Below are 18,889 nucleotides of genomic sequence, written 5' to 3' on the forward strand. Positions count from 1 at the left end.
GAAATTATTTAAGTTTTACTTTTTTATTTTTACATATTTCACTTGTGGCTTACTTCAGGCCTATTCCCGCTGTTTGTTCCATGAGGTTCCTGAGAGGTTCCTAATGTTACACATAATAGATTGAAATCTGCTTAACAATTTGTACATAAGCATAAGTAAATTATTAACAATTTAATCTCAGTGCAGTTCATAAATGACAAATAAATGAAATTATTTCCATGCAAATTACTCCGAAAAATTATGTTTACATAAACGAACCTCCACAATCTTTCTGCTAAGGCTGCCCACAAAATACAGAAAAATTTAAAATTCCCGCAGAATAAATACGCATACGCACTGTACGCCAGATAAATCCTTTAGCAAAGACAAACAAAATTTACTGACAAAAGCAGATGCACAATAAAGCAATGCACAACCCACAGTTGAGCTGCCCCCCCCCCCAAACAAGGATTATGCAAGAATCCCTGCTAATGGCTATAATAATTCATTGGCAATTTGAACAGGTTTTCAACCCACTGCCAGGGCTCGAGTGAGACTTTAAATGCGTGGAGCACCACAGAACCATAAGCAAAAACACAGAGCACAAAAAATTGTAACATTTAACCCGCCCAGAGGGGCATAAACTTTTGCTACGCCCACGCAGAAAGCGAGCGTGGAAAATGTGTGCTTAAAATGTACGCGTTGCGAAAAGGGAAAATCAATAAGGACGCCATCGTTGCGGCAGCGACAGTGTCCTTGAAAGTTAAAAGAGAGAGAGAGAGAGAGAAAATCGAGAGCCATTCATGAAATTAGCTGGAATTTTCATGAATGAAAAACAGGCAGGGGAAGTCCACTTTTTCGAGCTTATGGTGAGCATGCGCCAGGGTCTGCCTCGGCGGAGCCCGAATTTTCGAAAGTTATTTGTGCCTGCCCCTGTTGTCAGGGCACTGACGCAACCGCGCGATGCGCTTGCTCCAAGGTCAGCGTAAAATTTCATTCATAAAAACGAAACGCCCCAAAGCCCTGCTCCTGTCTCCACTCCACTTCGATGTGTTGTGCGTCCTTGTGCGTGCACGCGCGTGTAATCTTAGTAGAGCCGAAGGCGGGGGTAAATCTGTTGCGGCTGTGGGCTCTCCCTTTTTGCAGCTTGTTGATTTTTCTACGCGTGCAAACACAAACACAAAGCGGGAAACCATTTTCATTCATGAGAAGCAAGCAGCAACCAGCTAAAGTCCCAGTCCTCCGGCCATTTTCGTTTTCACAAATCCAGAAAACAATTTCTCGCTAAGCTGAAAGCAATTTTTAGCCCTCAGGTTTTTTTAGGATGGAGCTTAGTTTTAAGGCCAAAGGTTACTTAGAATGCTAATAAAATATTAGCGAAAAGCCAAGCCAAGTGCCTTGAATAATTTAATTAATCGATATGGAGAGCCTTTGGATGTTTTCAAGCGATACGAGTGGGTTTTTCTTGGAGTTTCAGAGTGTTTATCATTCACTAAACAGCAACCTTTTATCGAAAGTCTTAACATAAACGATGAATAATTCGAGGTTCTTAGAACTGCGCCCAAACATACCTAGAAGTACTGTGGGACCCTGCAGTGCTCCGCTACCAAAAACTGATCCTCGACCTCTGCCTCTGTGCCCTCGGCTCATCGTACACAAATTTAAAGTCGCGCGCAAAGTTCGTCAAATTGTCTTGCTTGCAGTGCATTAAAATGTGCCAATTTCATCGTCATTATAAAGAAAAATGTAATTCACTAAAGGGGCTTCTTGTCTTGCGGTGAATTGTATTATTCCGGCAAATGCAAACCCAAAAAGCACCATGGATGCCACTATCGTTAATTCATCCATCCGATATTTCAACACGAGCAGAGTTTGCCTGCACTTTATTGGGATTTGGCGTGATATTTCTTCAAAATGTATATTGAAAATTCCATTCCCGGATATAACCGGTATACTGATATACAGTGTAACAAAATAACAATGAAAAGATTTATATTACCATTATTGATTTACTTTAATAATCGGCTTAGAATATCGACGAATATCCGACACTCAATATATCGTAACACTAATAAAGATGCGAATATGAGGCATAATTGAATACATGTGATAATGATGGTAACATAACAGAATGTTTATCTGCTTGTTCTGTTTCATGACATTTTTAAAACCAGCTTCCAAACAATAAATTGTTATTTATTGTTATGTGTACGGTATATTGCGATAATGAGAAGGTACATTTCGGTTTATTGTGGAGGATGGACGGTATATTTAATCGGTCAACCCACGGTCACACTAAGATCAGCCGCCATTCAAAAATTTTAAGAAAACTGTGTAAAAAAATCAAAACAAACGATAGAGAGAAAACAGCAGAAACTTTGGCTCTTTTAGAGAACATTAAAATCATATATTTCCTTAAACTAAATCCATTTCGCTTATCCTTACGTATGCTATTACAAAAACGGCAACTAAATTGTTTTACAAAAAGATCAAAAAACACAACTTAATAAACGATAAAAGAGTTAATAATTTAGCATCGATTTATGGCTAGAGCTGTGTCGTTTGATTGCTGCCAGACATTCCACCCGAAGTGCCGCCAGCCTTCTCGGCCAGACTCTGGATGAGCGGCTCCGATTCGGAGCGTTTGTGTGTGCGCTTCGGCGGTCGCTTGGCCGCCTGCTTGGCCGTCAATGCGCTGCTGCTGCTGCTGCTGCTGCCGTTGGCATCACCGGAGGAGCCGGAATTGTTGAGCTGCAGCAAATCCGGCTGACTGCGTGCCAGATCCTGTTCCTGGTAGACTTCCTGGATGGCAGAACTCGTATTGGTGTTGGTCACCTGCTCGTTCAGGCACACATCATCCAGATCCACATCGCTGTTGGAGAACAGCGCTGTGGCGCCCAGTTCCAGTGAGTTGGTCACGTCCAGCTCCTGTTCGCTGACTGCCTTCTTGGGCGTGGACGTCGACTGCAGCGATGAGCGTGAGAAATTGTGACTCATGTCGGCGCAGGGTGGCGTCAACATAATTACATTTGCCGTCGTGCTGGCTGCCGCTGTTGGCTTGCTGGCAATGCTGTTGTTATTGTTGTTGTTATAATTGTTGGGTGGCTGATGCAATGGCTGTGCCGTACTGCTGGCTGTGCCGCCAACAAAAGGCATATTAGTCATGCTGCTCGGCGTGGAACTATTGCGTTCCGTTTGATGTTCCTTCATCAGTTTGCAGGCCTTGCCGAGTGCACAAATCGTTAGACAAATTCTCAAACCCAAGGCGAACAGATAGGCCAGCAGAAAGAGCAGCCAGGCAGCCAGATTGTGAAAGGAGACGGCCGTATAGATAGCCTTTATGAGTACCACAGACAATGGGAATGGTATGAAGCCCATGCGGCGAGCCACCAAATCCGAATGATCCGAGAAGGCGTGCTTCTGTCGCGTCTGTGTCATGTCATAGGCGAGACTTGTGGTATACTCCCGATAGATGCCCTCGGGCAGCTCATTGAAGCGCGTGATAAAGGCATGCTTCACCCAATCAATCAGAATCTCCGTAAACAGCACCGCAATGCAGTCGGGCACCATCACATAGAACTGCGTGAAGCTCCAGTCAAACTCCTTCATCGTTTGTATAATCACAATGAACAGCAGAATAGACAGATGGAAACGTTCCCTCACATCGCTGCACGTCAACTGGAAGAGATTATTTTTGTCAAACTTTTTGAACACCGAACCCTTGAGCTCCACGAAATTGTTGGATATCATAATGGTCAGCAGTCCCTTGTTGTTGGAGTTGAGAGCGACATTCAAGCAGGTGGCCTGTGGGTTAAAATAAAGTTTATAAAATATATAAAAAACTCTCTCTAGAACCGACCTGAAACATAATTAAACCGCTGTGCAGAAACACATAAGTGAGCGTCAGAATGACATGTGTAAAGGCACCAAAGTGCTCCCGCTTGGAGTTCTTTGGTTCGGTGGCTGTCCAGAATAACGCATCGATGGTATCCTGGCCAAAGGCTGACAACAAACGATCGCCCACCTCCAGCATGTTGTAGAAAATATACAACTTGATGATGGACTGCGATTTGATGATGTGATACACACGATTCGTGTCCACGAGCAGCATCAGCAGCGTCACTGTTATCCAGATGGCACCCTTGAGCAGATCACAGATCTCCGCGGGTGACAGCAAACGTTGTCCGCTGCTGCGCAGCCGGCAAATCCTTGCCACCGTTCGTGTGACCAGCGCCCAGACGGCCAGCAGAAAGCGAACGGGCAGAAATGTGTGTATGTAGAAAAAGGAATCGGCACACTGCATTATGCCATAGATCATGAAGCGTTCCAGGTCTCGCGGTATCCTCATGAAGCTATAGATCTTCTGGCGGCGTGCCGAATAACGCTCCTCGTCATGCTCCAGCATGTAGCCGCGTGTCATTTCCACTTTGAAAAAGTCTAGAAAGGTATTGGCACCAGTCTCAGTGGGGCCTAAAATATACACATGCATTAATTTATATGAGAATCGCAGAAAATTAATCATGTTTACCACTTTGTAGCCGCTGCTGGGCAGCCGGCGTCGCTGCCGTCGCCGCTGCAACGTCATCCTGGGAGAGCGGCTGCTGCTTTGGTTTCAGTTGTCTGTTTTCTTCTTGGTGGTGATGAAGCTCCTCCACGCGACTGCTGGCACCACTGACATCGCCGCGGAATCGCAGCTGTCGCTTGTTGCCTCCCGAATTGATTGAATTTTGCATTAAGTACGAAATATATCCATCAATTTAATAATAACAACGAGCCAAAGAACTGGGAGAACAGCACTAGGGCTGCACAAGCAATCGATGACACTATCGATACACTTTCATTCGATTGTCAGGCTATCGAAAATATCAGCCCAGTAGAAAACTCTAGCATCTGCCAAAAAAAACCTTAACTCTCATCCCTATAGGCAGGCACAAAAAATATTAGTTTCTTTTAATTTTAATTTTACCTTTAAATATGGCGACCTCAGTAGAATTAAGCTCCTACCGCGATCAGCACTTCAAGGTAAGTATCTTTTTTAATGCGTTGGACCGCTGCTTTTACTTTTTGCCAACCCACAGGGCTCACGTTCGGAGCAAGAGCGCTCGCTGAAAGAATCTTGCACACTTTACGTGGGAAACTTGAGTTTCTACACGACGGAGGAACAAATCCATGAACTGTTTTCTCGCTGCGGCGATGTGCGGCTAATCGTAATGGGCCTGGACAAGTACAAGAAAACACCGTGCGGCTTCTGTTTTGTGGAGTATTACATCCGCAGCGAAGCGGAGTCCGCCATGAGGTAAGGCAAGGCCGGGCAGGGCAGGCGTCTGTAAAGCAACAACAATGACATGGCATATGCGTTTTTATGTTTTGCGCAGATTTGTGAATGGAACACGCTTGGACGATCGTTTGATTCGTGTCGACTGGGATGCCGGCTTCATTGAGGGACGCCAATATGGACGCGGCAAAACCGGCGGCCAGGTGCGAGACGAATATCGGACAGACTACGACGCCGGACGTGGCGGTTATGGCAAATTGCTCTCACAAAAGATTGCGCCCAACACCGACAACCGCTAGCGAGCTAAGAGATAGAGATAAGACTTAAGCCCCCCCATCCCTAGATATTAAGATAAACACATTAGGATATATATAACTTGTCTAATCGCATATATTATATATGTTCTGCATAGTTCTTTCCAAGATAGAATTGATATTATTTCCCCTAGGCCTAAAGTCCTACTAATTGAGTGATTTTTCTGCAAGTATTTTTGGAAGCGTTGCGAGATGGCTGCGTCTTTTTCTTTATGTTTACTTCTTGCCAATATTGTTGGCCAGGGAGCAGCTGAGGCCGGTGCCATCGGGCTCCACATTCAACTCGGTCACCTTGCCATTCTCCACGACCAGCGAGTAGCGCTTGGAGCGCACTCCGCCCAGTGGTGGCAGATCAATGGAAACATCTAGAGCCTTGGTGAAGCCACCGGCTGGATCGGCCAGTAGGCGCACTTTGCCGCCAGCGCCATGCTCTTTGCCCCAGGCAGACATCACAAATGGATCGTTCACGGACACGCAGACAATTTCGTCGACTCCCTGCTTGGATTTCAACTCAGCGGCAGAGCTAACATAGCCCGGCAAGTGTGTCTGTGATGTGATAATGTATTGATTAATCCTTGATATTTGCAAATTTTCTGAAATTTTTCAATTACCTTTGAGCAGCCGGGTGTGAATGCGCCGGGCACACCAAAGATGATCACCTTCTTGCCATTTACCAAATCGCCGGTGTTGATTTTGTTGGCCGGGGAATCCTCAAAAAGATCCACAGCGGGAAGAGCATCTCCAACCTAAAATAGCAGCCACACACACACACGAGCGTAGAAAGAAATCAATGTTAGTGTGCGTAACCTTGAGGTGCTGCTGCACATTCGTGCAATTCTCTCCCGCCTCCAATCAATATTTATGCAAAAGGTACTACTGGCACTGCCTTATGTAATTAAAGCCCAGCAGTACATCTGTGTGGAGGAGGGGATGAGCGCACTGCAGCGATTTGCCACTTACTTTCACCATGGCTGGAAGATTTCTGGAAAAAGATCTCACTGGTTTGACGTTGGGCAGCGTGGAGTTAACAACTCGGCCAAGAAATTTGCACGACAGCACTCGCATTCTCTTTTCTGCTCTTCTTCGCACACTCTGGTCTCTGGCTCTGTCAATGGTTCCACTGCAGGGGCCGCATTAGGGTTGCCAGACGTTAGTAAAAACAAGGAAATATTCTTCTCAGTCAAGTGTTTTTACTGCCACATTTGAAATAAATATACATAAGGTGGGTTATTGGGGGGTCTAAAGTCTATGTCGACACTTTGCCCATTGTGCTCTCGGCAAAGCGCTCCAAGTCGTCCAGACTATGCTCCTTCAGTTTCGTTTCAAAATCGATCATAAACTCGTTTGTCAGGCGCTCCGCCTGCTGCTCTGCGTAGAATTTGCGAAAACCGCGTAGGATGCAATCGCGCAGGCAGGGCTTCATGACCACCAGATTGAGTTTGGTGCCGTCCTTGATGTTGGCATACGAAGAAATTGTCTGATCATTATTCAGGGGACGTCCCTGCAAGAGTAGCTTCTGATTTGCCGCAGATATTTCCAGTGCCGTCTCAATAAGTTGCTTCACCTCCAAAATTGTGTTGGTCGGCAAGACCTGTGCGAAAATGACATGAAGTGGTACATGTAAATGGTGACTTGTATTTATTTCTCGGCACTTACCTCGAGCGTGCAGTCCTTGCCCTTGAGTACTTTAATTGTAATCTGCATTCCAATCGCTTTAGTTATTGTTACAGATAAATAAAAAACATCGGCCTCAACCAGCCAATATCAACAATATTTTAACAGAGCTGCCACCTGGTTTCGCATTCAGAGATGTCTCCGAACAGTGGCTGTTGGCGCCCTGGTTTCATGACACAAATAAGACAAAATATGTCAATCCTATCACTCAAAAAAGCATGATATGATTTATAATGCAAAATAAAATCCAATTGCTAGCTGGGAAAGGAATTTGTATGGGAACTATCGAATTTTGGGACCGTCTGGCAACCCCAGATGGTGTGGGCAGCCCTGGCACCTCTATTTTCTATTGAGCAGGCTCGACAACGTTGCGTGAATAAAACAGTTTACATAAAATATTAAATATAGTTAAACAAGCCGTTGATGTTGTGTGTTCTTGCAAAAAAGGTGAACTTGACCCCGCTGCTGATAGTACGCCGTGCTGTGAAGTGCGAAATTTCGCTAGAGAGCTTGTGAAATTCGCATATGAAAATCGCAATCAGAAGAAATTGCAGCGCAGCAAATGAAAAAGTGAAGCGCAAATAATACATAGCCTCGAGTGAATTAACGCGAGAGCAGCAGCAGCAAGTGTGTGTGTGCGTACGTGTGTTTGCGAGAGTGTGTGTGTGTGCGTGCGTTTTGTTAGAATTCGCATTTTTACGTAAAGAAACGGCTTTTATCAGCAATAAGTTTGATGTTCTCGAGCTTGAATCTCAGCAGGGGCAAATTGAACAAGTTCTTGCAGCTTCTGGCGGTAAATAGAGCCGATCCCCTGATTTCCTGCTCTCCCAAGAGCACCACACTATACCATACCAACCCAAAAATCCCTTGACATTCACAATTTGAGTATATTGTTCCCCCTCATTTGCTTTTTGCACCCATCTATTTATTGAGTTTCTTGCTGCAACACAAACTATTATTTATGCATAGTACACATTCATTTTAATTTTACTCTCTGGCGGCGCTCGCTCTCTCTATCTATCTCTCGCTCTGTGTTTAGGGGGGGGGGGGGGGCACCACTAAAAGTATGAGTATACGAACCACTTTGCGCTTAACAATATTTTTGTGTTAAAGAATGCCATCCCAGCACACCCGACCCCCGCCACAAGTCCAAATCCTCCGCTATTCCGCACACCAACAACAACACCACCACCACCACCCCAAAAAATGCTCTTCACGCTCGCATGACAACTCTGTCTGGCAACTCTGATTCGACGACGGCCATTGCTTCGCAACTTGTTGCTCGTCCGTATCGCTCTCTCTCTCTCTCTCTCTCTCTCTCTCTCTCTCTCTCTCTCTGTCTCCTCCTCTCTGCTCTGTTTTCTGATTCTCATTCTGACTTTTTGCCTGTGTGTTATGGAATTTTTGTTATTTATTTCCGTTTTGCTGTAAGTTGTGCGAAAAAGTTAAAATGTCTGTTTATTACTGTGTTATTGTTGCTCGATGAAGGGACAGAAGAGACAGAAGCTAATGATTCAGCGACACCTGCCCTGCTCTTAGCCCTCTTTGGTGTAGTGGAGTCTCTTTCTCCGGGCCCCACCAAGTGCATGGATATTGTGTGTGGTGGAAGAAGCTTGAGAACATGTTTATTACCGTTTAGAACCGGATTTTGTGTTTGCTAGAAAATCATAGCATGGCATGGCATGGGGCATGGGGGCATTAATTTGCGGCCACAGTGGGGACTTCTTGTGACAACTTTGGGTTATGTTCTGATTCGAAGCGGTTTTCCGCCATTAGAGAGCGAGCTGATCGGAGCTGTGATCCAGTTAGCAGACATTTTTACGTTTCGAATAAGAAGTTCTAAGAAAAAACTGAGTTTTCCTGATGTTCTTATTGGTAATCAAACAAAAAGCGAATGGATGTGTATGTGTTTGCGCGTGTGTGTGTCGTGAATGTTGTATAGCATGAAATATTTTATTGTTATTTATTTTTCGTTTCTTTTGGTTAATTGCTACGTTAATTTCTCTCTTTCCGACACTTCACAGTGCAAATATAATTTTCAGATAGCAATCAATTGATTCCGGCCGGCGCAGCGGTGTTGTATTTGTTTGTTATTTTATGTTTTTTGGTTGGTTTGCATTTTTTGGTAAGAAATAAGGAATATCGAAAGAGCCTAAAGCTGAAACACAGCAGCGTATTATGGATAACGAGGCGTTAGAAACATCTACAACGAGCAGCACGACAGCAGCGGCAGCATCGTCAGCAGCAGCAGCAGCAACCACATCAGAGGCAGCAGCAGCAGCATCGTCAGCAGAATCATCATCCGCAGCTACGCCAAAAGTCATCAAAAACGAAGCAGCAACAAATAACAATAATAATAGCAGCAGTGGCGGCGTCGGCTGTGCCGATAGCAGCGGAGCCAGCGGTAGCATAGTCATAGCGACATCAGCCACTAACGGTATCAAAGAGGAGAACAGTAACTTTAGTACAACAACAGCAACAATAGCCACACCAACAGAAGCATCAGCAGCAGCACCACCAACAACAACAACTACAACGTCAGCCATACCCCTGGTGGTGACCAGCGGCGGTGTACCCATCAGCAGCGAGGTGAGTTGTGTCTATCGAATGCATTGTCTACCAACACACCACCACCACCTACTCTGACTCTCTCTCTCTGTTTTACCTATCGCCACCTTACCTCTAAGCATGCCTTGTGCCTAACCGTTATTTGACGTAAATTATAAAATATTATAAAATCAATGTATATATATGTATATGGATGTACAATGTATATGTTATGTGTTATGCCAACTCTATAAAGTACACAATACTTTCTTGTGCTGCAAAGTCGAAAACCTTAACAAACTTTATCTAATCTTATCGCTGCAAATGATTACAACCCCCCGCCCACCGACCCGAACAAGCCAAATGACCAACACCAATTAGCCTCTAAACACTGCCAATTGTGGAAATCAAATTCAAAATCGAATCTATCAACAAAAGCGCCCTCAATCGCGGGATCACAAATATTAATAATCGATTACAGTATAAGCACTTGCATGAAAATCGATAGATGGCCTCGGGGGAAATGTTTAAGAAAATTGTAAATACTTTAGAAAGTATATAGCCAGCAGTATGTACCCTTTAGATAAAACCAAAATGTATTCCTGCAATGAACTGAAATGCATTATTTCTCAACATACTGGAGACCCCACAATGAGCTTTATTTTTAGTATAAATATCGGAACTAGAAGAGCACCCCCACAAGCAATTAAACGTATTTCTCAAAAAATAAGAAAACAAACCTAGCTCCAATTTTATGACTGACTTCTAAATGTTTGTAAAAAGATAACATAAATGTATCATCCTCAAACCTAGTCCCTGTTAGCTAACAGCAATATAGTCCTCATAGTAAATGGAAAGCCAAACCCAAAACCAACTTCCTACCCAATCCAGAAGTGCACATTTATCTGTTTGGCATTACTAAACTCAGCCTAAAACACACCCACAGGCAGCACGACTTAGGCGACAAGGATTTGCGCAGACCAAGGTAAATGCTCTTAAGAAAACAAAAACGGTGACCTCAACGGATGATCTCTACTCTAGACCTACTACCACTCGTAATTTTTGCAAGTGTTTACGTTTATATTAATTAATATTTAATATTTTTAATATCTGATGCATTTTGCTTTCTTTTGTTACAAATGTTTTGTTTTTTTTTCAGTAAGAAACCAAAATTACTAACAAACTTCCCTCTACATTTTTTTTAGTCAAAATTGTTCTAATGCTGTTCACTTTTTCAGGCTAACAAAGACAGGGACAGTACGCCACCGCGGGATGCCCCACCGCCAACGCAGATCACCAAGGGATTAAACCTAACCGGCACGCCGCTGGTGCGCAAGGAGAAACGCCAAAGCAGCTCCCGTTACAATGTGTCCAAAAATTGTGAATTGACGGCACTCAGCTATCTGAATGAGAGTGAGTCAACTAAGTGTTTCATTTGTGTTTAATTAGTTTTTTAAAAGTGAAATAGAGCTTGTTGATTTTTCTTTTCTTAGAGTGTTTTTCCGTTCAAGAATATCCTGGAAATAGCATACTTTTATGGGCAGGTGTTGATTTCAATTTAGTGGATAAAAAGCGAATAACTTCTTCCAATAATACTGCCATACAAAGTAAAGATTTTAATTTTCAAATTTAAGCTATGCGAAGGCAAAACCCTCAAGGGCAGCTTCAGCAAAAGTAGACTGTAAATACCGTTAGCTGAACTATCCTCAAGTGTTATAAAACGACACACGTCAATGCATAAAAAAAATCAGCAAGTCTCTCGTCCAGCGATTTCGGTCACAACGAAAATCAAACTCTGCTTTGTTATGGTTTTTTCCTAATTGTTTTTGCTCAGCTGTTGCAATTGGTTTATTATTTATTAATCACGTACTACGTTAAAGGTCAAGGGAGTGCCATTGCCGTCTGATTAGGTGGGTGGTAACACTGACGCACATCCACCCGCACACACATAAACCTTTGCAGACAGAGCTCTCACTTGCATCTCTCTCTTTGCTGCTTTTGGCACTTGATGATGAGTGCGCGCACTCCACTCCACGCTCTCTTGCTGCTTCAAGTCTCTCTCTTACTCACTTACTCACTCTCTCTCACTGCTGGCTGTTTCATTTTCTTCGCGTTCGTGTGTGTGCGTCTGTCTGTCTTGTGCCATAGCCTTCATCAAATTGTTATTGACTTTACCTTTTTGCTAATTGCTTAGGCGGTTGTTGTCCGCCGCCTGTTGACATACAAATCGAATAAACAAAATTTTTCGTGTGTTGGTTAATATTATTGTTTCATTTTCGTTGCTGTTACTTTGTGGTTGCTGTTGTTGCTGTTACAGTTCCTATTGCTATTTCTATTGCTGTGGCAAAAGTGTACTGCTGCTGCCATTCCAACGGCATCCCACTACTCTCGCTCTGCTCTGCTCCCGTTACGTTCCGTCCCAACCCACAACATATATTGATTTTTCCGATAGCCCGGCCAGCGCCGCAGTCGAAGAGCAGCTCTGCGTTGTGCCAAAAAAAAAAAGAAATAGAATTTACGTTTCCAGACTGTCGTGCGGCGGAGCATCAATTATTTTCGATATTAGTTGAATATATTTTCGTTTCTCTGTCCCCCCACCTGAGCATTGTAAGTGACGTCTCAAACAGTTAATAATTTCCTGCAAATTAACGGCGGAGGAATCGTTGCCGCATTTCGTTTTCTTCTTTTTTGTCATGCACTTGGTTTTCATTTTCCATATTCATTTTGTGTAATTCCCCCCAGACCACCCACTCATGATCGATCGCACATGGCATTAATCCTAATCATTATCTATATTGCAGCAGTTCCATTACAGATGCTATACATTCATGCTTGAACATCTCTCACATTCAATAATTCATAGAGTGTAGAACAATTTGTGTGTTTGTGTGTGTGGTTTTGTCGTTCGTCATCGTCGTTGTTGGTGTCTCAGCGGATGTTCAGGGAGCAGACAAATGCGTTTCGATTGGGTGGCCATTAAACCAAGTGCGGCACTAATGAAATGGTATTCGGTGCTATGTTGCTGACGGGTAACCTCAACGGACCCAAGCAGAAGCAGCAGCAGCAGTCACAGCAGCCGCAGCAGCAGCAGGAGCAGGCAGAATCAAACCAATCTGTTTCTGCTTCCTCCTCCAGCAAAGAGGAACAGCAGCACACACAGGAACAGCATCAGCCACCAGCCGCTGGTTATTATGCCTTGGGCATACGCATACCCAAATCGCCATCGTTTCACAGCGGTCTAGACCAGCTGGCCGACGACGAGGAGGAGGATCCGCAGTCGCAGGAATCGTCTGCGCAGGGTGGCAGCAAATTCAAATTCAGCAGCGTGGAGGAGCTGAAGGCCAAGTTTGAGGGTCGTAAGATGCCCCTGTCGCCGCCAGAGGCAGCAGCAGTAGTAACCACCACCACAACATCCTCGTCGCCATCGTCCTCGTCCACCAGCTCCAATTCATCGGCATCGGCACTGTCCTCGTTGTCGCAGGCAGCCTCTTCCTCGCTCGCCTCGGCCGCTGCCAACTCCTCGGCCTCGTGCTCATCCTCTGCAGCCACCTATGGTGGTGGTGCCAATTCAGCTGCCGCTGCTTTGATAGCCTCGTCGCCTTTTGGCTCACAATCCTCCACATCATCCTTGTCGCTGTCCTCAAATGCCGGAATGTCGAAGAGCACGACACCAGCAACCGCAACAACAGCAGCAGGTGCTGCAGGAGGCACAGCGAGTAGTGGAAATTCGCTTGTCTCCACCTTGGCGCAACACTTCTCAGCGGCAACATCGGCGGCAGCAGCAGCTGCGGCCACAGCAGCCGCCTCGGCAGCATCGTCCGCGTCCTCATCATCCGCTTCATCATCCACAAGCAACAATGCAAGCGGTTCGATAGCAGCCAGCAAGGTTTGCAGCGATTCAACTAATTCACATAACACCCACACGAATACATACACATGCTGCACATCCGCACACACACAAACACATACAGAATCTGATTCATGAAAAAGAAAATATCTAAAAGAAAAATCAATCTACTCTCATTTCATCTGCTACCTCATCATCCTACCTCCAGTCACCCGTGAGTGCGGCCGCCGCCATTAAGAACATTTTGAATGCCACCAAGAGTGTGGGAAATAGTGCTGCAGCAGCAGCAGCGGCAGCAGCATCCTCAACGCTGCCAACGGCTGCCGCTGAGGAGCCATTGCCCGCAGAGGAGCTGCGTCCAACGGTGGCACAGAATCTGGTGGGTGGCATAAGCATCTCGCTGGGCATTGGCCAGCAGCGCAATGGAAGTGGAACAGCAGCAGCAGCAGCCGCCCCAACATCATCAGCAGCCACGACAGTTGTTGTTCTGCCGGCAACGAGCACGCTGGGCATACAACAGAATGGTGATGTGACAGGTGTTGGTGTTGTTGGAATTCATCATCATCAGGGCCTCACATCCCCACAAACGTTGCAACAGCTGACGGGCAGTCCAGGACGTGCACGCGATCGGAATCTATTTCATTCGCCACCCACTGCATCGGTTGCCTTGGCACTGCCTGCACTGCGAGGTTGCTATCTCTCCACAGATAATTCCTATACCAAAACCAAACCAATGGCCATGCGGCATGTCGATAAAGTCTGAGATTCTACAAATCGATCTGTTGTCATGGTCATTCGGTTAGGCGGATCCTTTACTTGATCTCCATTGTTAGTTTGATTTTGAGTTTCGCTTTGTGTTTAGCTTTTATATTGGCCGATTTCTCTATACGCTTTTGTAGATTAATATTTTATAATTTAAATTTAGTTAGAGCAAACTTTAACGCAACATAATCTAATGCAATATATATTATTTACTTGACTCCACAGAGACGGCCGCTAGTGAAAGGGAAGAGCTTTTCATTCAAAAGATACGACAATGTTGCACGCTTTTCGATTTCTCCGAGCCGCTGAGCGACCTCAAATTCAAGGAGGTGAAGCGTGCGGCTTTACACGAGATGGTCGATTTTCTTACAAACCAAAATGGCATCATTACCGAAATTATCTATCCGGAGGCGATCAATATGGTAAGTAAAACTCTCACGCAATGCACTTTAATCCTTACTAATTAGCTTTATTTTGTTGTTTAGTTTTCTGTGAATCTATTCCGTACGCTGCCGCCATCATCAAATCCGAATGGGGCCGAATTTGATCCCGAGGAGGATGAGCCAACGCTTGAGTCATCGTGGCCGCACCTACAATTGGTTTATGAGCTATTTTTGCGTTTCTTGGAGTCACCGGATTTCCAACCAAATATCGCTAAACGTTTTATTGATCATCAATTTGTATTACAATTGTTGGATTTATTCGATTCGGAGGATCCACGTGAACGTGATTTCCTAAAGACTGTTTTACATCGCATCTATGGAAAGTTTTTGGGTCTGAGAGCATTTATTAGAAAGCAAATCAACAATGTGTTTTACAGGTGAGTGGGAGAACAACAAATCAATTGTTTATACCCTCTTTAATGCCGTATTTTCTCTGTAGATTTATTTATGAAACGGAACATCATAACGGCATTGCCGAATTATTGGAAATATTGGGCAGCATTATCAATGGTTTTGCTCTACCGCTCAAAGAGGAGCATAAACAATTTTTACTTAAGGTATTGCTGCCATTGCACAAAGCCAAGAGCCTCTCGGTCTATCATCCACAGTTGACCTACTGTGTGGTGCAGTTCCTCGAGAAGGATCCCAGTTTATCCGAGGCGGTCATCAAGTGAGTTCCACACGCATTTCCTTAAATTTGCTTTTGTTTTATTCAAATATTGATTATCCTGCAGAAGTTTGCTTAAATTCTGGCCGAAGACGCACAGTCCCAAGGAGGTGATGTTCTTGAATGAGGTGGAAGAGCTGCTGGATGTGATCGAGCCGGCTGAATTTCAGAAGGTGATGGTGCCGCTGTTTCGTCAGATATCCAAGTGCGTGTCCTCGCCGCACTTTCAGGTGGCCGAGCGGGCGTTGTATTATTGGAACAACGAGTACATAATGTCCCTAATAGCGGATAATTCGGCTGTTATATTGCCGATTATGTTCCCAGCGTTGAATCGCAACTCCAAGACGCACTGGAACAAGACCATACACGGTCTCATTTACAATGCGCTCAAACTGTTCATGGAAATGGATCAGCGGTTGTTTGATGAGTGCAGCAAGAACTACAAGCAGGAGAAGCAAATGTACGAACAGAACACTAAACTCTATAATATTTGTGTCTAATTTAATGATTTTTCTTTGTATGTGCACGACAGGGAACGGGAGAAGCTGTCGCAACGCGAGGAGTTATGGCAGCAGGTGGAGAGCCTGGCCAAGACCAATCCGGAATGGTCTAAGTCGAGCCGCTTCAATGACTGCCGCCTGCAGCAGCTGCAGCAGCTAACCGATAGTCAAAATCTATACGATCAATACAATGAGAATGATCTGGCCGCCTATGATCAGCTGCCGCAGCAATCGCGCCAGCCACCGCCGCCGCTGCCACCACAGAAACAGTCGTCGCTTCAGGAGCCCCGAGAGGTGAGACAGGCACTTGCCACACTAACCACACTAAACAACTACTAATCCCATGCCACGTGTGATCTGATCCATGGCATGGCGTCTGGTCTGCTGTGAGCTGTGCTGCCCAGCTTAGAACACCTTACTCTAATTCAACTCTAATTCTAATCGAACGAATGTCTGTTAAAATTAATCACACTCATGTCATTTAAACAACAAACAAAAAACAAAAATACATATTTGTATATCTTTAACTTTTGTCTATTTATTTATTTTATTTATTATCTCTTGGTTCTCTTTCGCACTGTCTTTAAACTCGATTCCCATAAGCACAACAAAAACACTCCACTCACACACTCTCTCTTTATCTCTCTCTCTTTCTGTATATATGTATGACTGTTGCACTGAGCCTAATGTGTGCACAGTGGTTCAGCATCTCATCTAAATTGGGTGGGAAAACATATACATACATATATGTATAGTGGAGTTAATGTAGTTCTATCATGCCATCATTTGTATAAAGTTCATTCATTAAATAATAAAAAGAATACTTCTTAACTGAAATGGAAGCCATTTTAATATTTGGACACCATCCCGTTTACTCTCTCACACCTTGAGCCACTGTGTCTACGCTCCAATACACTCTCACACCCACACGCACACTCCACCCACACTCGATCTCCAATTGGACTATTTAAAATATGAAAAAAAGAAAATGTCGACTTTTCATCAGTTAGTTGATGTACATTTTGTAGTTGTGTTGTTTCATCTGTGGGGGCGGCGATCGCCTAATTCCCATAACAACAACAACAAAGGCCAACATTCTACGCACTCTATTATCGTAAACGTAACGTAACTTCTCTTCACTTGTAACGTCACACCCGTCACCATGTAACGTCACTTGTCCAGTGCTGCGAAACACGTACATCTACTTGTTCGTACCTTACCTGTACCTGTTTGTAGCCGGGCTCTTTACATCTGTATATTTTGGCCTACCCCACTTCCGTTACTCACAGATACGCGGCGAACGGAACAAGGAGAAGCCATTGCTGCGGCGAAAATCCGATCTGCCCTCGGACAGCGGCACTGTGCGAGCCCTAATCGAGCACAAGCGACAAGATGAGTTTCTAACAACGCCGCCGCCAGACGGAAGCAATTATTGAGAAAACATAAATAGCATACAATATATTCCCTGGTCAAAACACGAACAACAAATCTCAAAAAAACGCTGGCGTTGCACAAAAGTTAAAGCAAAGCTTGAGGCTTTCGAGACGATCCCACACAAGGTCCACGATCCACAAACACAAAATATATACAAACAAGCACACACACAAGCACAAACCGAGGAAAAGAAGAAGCAAGAAAGGGAAATCCTTTTGCTTGGCAAAGTGCGGGGGGGCGCGTGCAAAAACACACAATTTCTTTATACAAATACAATATAAAAATACTTATCTATAATGAAAAATGCATAGTACCAATAAAGATCAAACAAAATCCCAAAAAAAAAAAAGTTCCAAACAATAATTTGAATGCGAATTTCGATATATGATTTCTGAGCATGCCCCAAAGTGAATGCGCGTATATTTCGACTTATTTTGCATGAAATTTCGCTGTTGCTGTTGTCTAGAGTTTAGTGGAAACGGAACACTTACAATAATATTAGAATCCTAATTGTGCTCTTACCATTTCAGTGAAAACGTGAAACAAAAGATAGAAACAAATACTAATGAGACACAAAAAAAAAACAGTTAAATAATTGTACAGTTGAATTGAATTGTCGTAACTTAAGGCGTAGCTGTTTACCACCTTGATTGATCATAAATACCTATCACAACTACTGCATATTTCGAACTACATAAGCTATAAATACCATTACCCACACGAATACACGTATACATATACATACAAGCATACATAAATACCTATATTTATACACATATATCTTTGATTACAATGCATACAGCTCAGCTCAGCTCTCAGCTCGCTCTTCACAGCTAAAGTTTAATATGAGTGTAGCTTAGCAATTAGCTGCTTTACCTATTATATGATATGTACTATATAAACAACAATGAAAATGAATGATAAATTTGTGGTACATGAGTGTATTTTTGTATGTATTACGTATATATATATATTATATAGCTGTTTAAAATATATATTTGTGTGGGATAAGGGTAACATCCATAAACGTCAGGTGTGTGAGAACGCAGAAGGAAGGAGTCCCAGGAGGAGAGCCAGCTGCCACCCAAAGATTGTGCCAACGCAGTGAATACCCCGCTCTAGATATCATTCACCTACCCACATCCACAACAACAACAGACTTGGACTATTGCTGGTCGTAGCTACTACTTCTATAAATATTAATCTAAAATACGTTACTGGATCCGTGTCAGCCAAATTGTTTGGTTTTAAAGTCATTGCCTGTCCCCCCACACACCCAAAGAGGAGCTGTTTGCAGAGAGCTGGATCAAAGATTTTTTTGCTACCACTACCAAGTGCTGTACACAGGCCAAGAAAACGAAAGGCTTCAGTTTAGCTATAGACACACATACATATATATATATATATATATATATATATATTATATAAAGAGATGTATTTACATATT

At 43.9% G+C, this 18,889-nt stretch overlaps 5 protein-coding genes across 12 annotated transcripts; 2 read left to right on the forward strand and 3 right to left on the reverse strand.

The window, feature by feature from the left end:
- Positions 1-2,362: 2,362 nt before the first annotated feature.
- Positions 2,363-4,786, reverse strand: LOC117585219 (protein TAPT1 homolog). 2 transcript variants are annotated; one of them, XM_034274613.1, is made up of 3 exons: positions 4,511-4,786; positions 3,839-4,449; positions 2,363-3,783 (listed from the first exon to the last, which is right to left on the reverse strand). In XM_034274613.1, the coding sequence occupies exons 1-3, from the start codon at positions 4,710-4,712 to the stop codon at positions 2,527-2,529; spliced, it is 2,070 nt and encodes a 689-aa protein (XP_034130504.1). In that variant the 5' UTR covers positions 4,713-4,786; the 3' UTR covers positions 2,363-2,526. The 2 variants fall into 2 exon arrangements, with proteins under 2 accessions (XP_034130504.1, XP_034130503.1); XM_034274612.1 differs by having other exon boundaries at positions 4,508-4,786.
- Positions 4,787-4,859: 73 nt separating this feature from the next.
- On the forward strand, positions 4,860-5,676 carry LOC117585227 (nuclear cap-binding protein subunit 2). Its single transcript, XM_034274620.1, has 3 exons — positions 4,860-5,001; positions 5,058-5,275; positions 5,355-5,676. Exons 1-3 carry the CDS (start codon positions 4,954-4,956, stop codon positions 5,551-5,553), a joined length of 465 nt encoding a protein of 154 aa, XP_034130511.1. The 5' UTR covers positions 4,860-4,953; the 3' UTR covers positions 5,554-5,676.
- On the reverse strand, positions 5,621-6,696 carry LOC117585226 (peroxiredoxin-5, mitochondrial). The gene is made up of 3 exons (XM_034274619.1): positions 6,529-6,696; positions 6,180-6,314; positions 5,621-6,114 (listed from the first exon to the last, which is right to left on the reverse strand). The coding sequence occupies exons 1-3, from the start codon at positions 6,631-6,633 to the stop codon at positions 5,785-5,787; spliced, it is 570 nt and encodes a 189-aa protein (XP_034130510.1). The 5' UTR covers positions 6,634-6,696; the 3' UTR covers positions 5,621-5,784.
- A 42-nt stretch (positions 6,697-6,738) lies between these two features.
- LOC117585229 (ubiquitin-like protein 4A) lies at positions 6,739-7,379 on the reverse strand. The gene is made up of 2 exons (XM_034274623.1): positions 7,225-7,379; positions 6,739-7,159 (listed from the first exon to the last, which is right to left on the reverse strand). Exons 1-2 carry the CDS (start codon positions 7,270-7,272, stop codon positions 6,815-6,817), a joined length of 393 nt encoding a protein of 130 aa, XP_034130514.1. The 5' UTR covers positions 7,273-7,379; the 3' UTR covers positions 6,739-6,814.
- A 178-nt stretch (positions 7,380-7,557) lies between these two features.
- On the forward strand, positions 7,558-18,163 carry LOC117585216 (serine/threonine-protein phosphatase 2A 56 kDa regulatory subunit gamma isoform). 7 transcript variants are annotated; one of them, XM_034274606.1, is made up of 10 exons: positions 7,558-7,689; positions 9,267-9,831; positions 10,736-10,774; positions 11,028-11,202; positions 14,624-14,820; positions 14,884-15,218; positions 15,281-15,511; positions 15,576-15,968; positions 16,041-16,302; positions 17,298-17,623. In XM_034274606.1, exons 2-10 carry the CDS (start codon positions 9,421-9,423, stop codon positions 17,442-17,444), a joined length of 2,190 nt encoding a protein of 729 aa, XP_034130497.1. In that variant the 5' UTR covers positions 7,558-7,689; positions 9,267-9,420; the 3' UTR covers positions 17,445-17,623. The 7 variants fall into 7 exon arrangements, with proteins under 7 accessions (XP_034130497.1, XP_034130500.1, XP_034130499.1 ...); XM_034274608.1 differs by having other exon boundaries at positions 7,593-7,689; positions 9,373-9,831; XM_034274607.1 differs by lacking the exon at positions 7,558-7,689 and adding an exon at positions 8,604-8,669.
- Positions 18,164-18,889: the final 726 nt, after the last annotated feature.

This window comes from Drosophila guanche, unplaced genomic scaffold (assembly GCF_900245975.1).
Source record: "Drosophila guanche unplaced genomic scaffold, DGUA_6, whole genome shotgun sequence".
Taxonomy (NCBI): Eukaryota; Metazoa; Arthropoda; class Insecta; order Diptera; family Drosophilidae; genus Drosophila; species Drosophila guanche.

What these genes read in the sequence shown, in the direction of transcription:
- LOC117585216 (XM_034274603.1), top strand. Translation starts at nt 12,791, where the DNA reads ATGGTATTCGGTGCTATGTTGCTGACGGGTAACCTCAACGGACCCAAG. An exon ending in ATCCGGAGGCGATCAATATG is followed by an intron (nt 14,821 to 14,883) that starts GTAAGTAAAACT and finishes TTTGTTGTTTAG; the next exon opens with TTTTCTGTGAATCTATTCCG. An exon ending in TACAAGCAGGAGAAGCAAAT is followed by an intron (nt 15,969 to 16,040) that starts GTACGAACAGAA and finishes TGTGCACGACAG; the next exon opens with GGAACGGGAGAAGCTGTCGC.
- LOC117585226 (XM_034274619.1), bottom strand. Translation starts at nt 6,633, where the DNA reads ATGCGAGTGCTGTCGTGCAAATTTCTTGGCCGAGTTGTTAACTCCACG. An exon ending in ATCTTCCAGCCATGGTGAAA is followed by an intron (nt 6,315 to 6,528) that starts GTAAGTGGCAAA and finishes CTGCTATTTTAG; the next exon opens with GTTGGAGATGCTCTTCCCGC. An exon ending in TCACACCCGGCTGCTCAAAG is followed by an intron (nt 6,115 to 6,179) that starts GTAATTGAAAAA and finishes ATCACATCACAG; the next exon opens with ACACACTTGCCGGGCTATGT.
- LOC117585229 (XM_034274623.1), bottom strand. Translation starts at nt 7,272, where the DNA reads ATGCAGATTACAATTAAAGTACTCAAGGGCAAGGACTGCACGCTCGAG. An exon ending in GCAAGGACTGCACGCTCGAG is followed by an intron (nt 7,160 to 7,224) that starts GTAAGTGCCGAG and finishes ATTTTCGCACAG; the next exon opens with GTCTTGCCGACCAACACAAT.
- LOC117585227 (XM_034274620.1), top strand. Translation starts at nt 4,954, where the DNA reads ATGGCGACCTCAGTAGAATTAAGCTCCTACCGCGATCAGCACTTCAAG. An exon ending in ACCGCGATCAGCACTTCAAG is followed by an intron (nt 5,002 to 5,057) that starts GTAAGTATCTTT and finishes GCCAACCCACAG; the next exon opens with GGCTCACGTTCGGAGCAAGA. An exon ending in GAAGCGGAGTCCGCCATGAG is followed by an intron (nt 5,276 to 5,354) that starts GTAAGGCAAGGC and finishes TGTTTTGCGCAG; the next exon opens with ATTTGTGAATGGAACACGCT.
- LOC117585219 (XM_034274612.1), bottom strand. Translation starts at nt 4,712, where the DNA reads ATGCAAAATTCAATCAATTCGGGAGGCAACAAGCGACAGCTGCGATTC. An exon ending in CCAGCAGCGGCTACAAAGTG is followed by an intron (nt 4,450 to 4,507) that starts GTAAACATGATT and finishes TGTATATTTTAG; the next exon opens with GCCCCACTGAGACTGGTGCC. An exon ending in GCGGTTTAATTATGTTTCAG is followed by an intron (nt 3,784 to 3,838) that starts GTCGGTTCTAGA and finishes TTTAACCCACAG; the next exon opens with GCCACCTGCTTGAATGTCGC.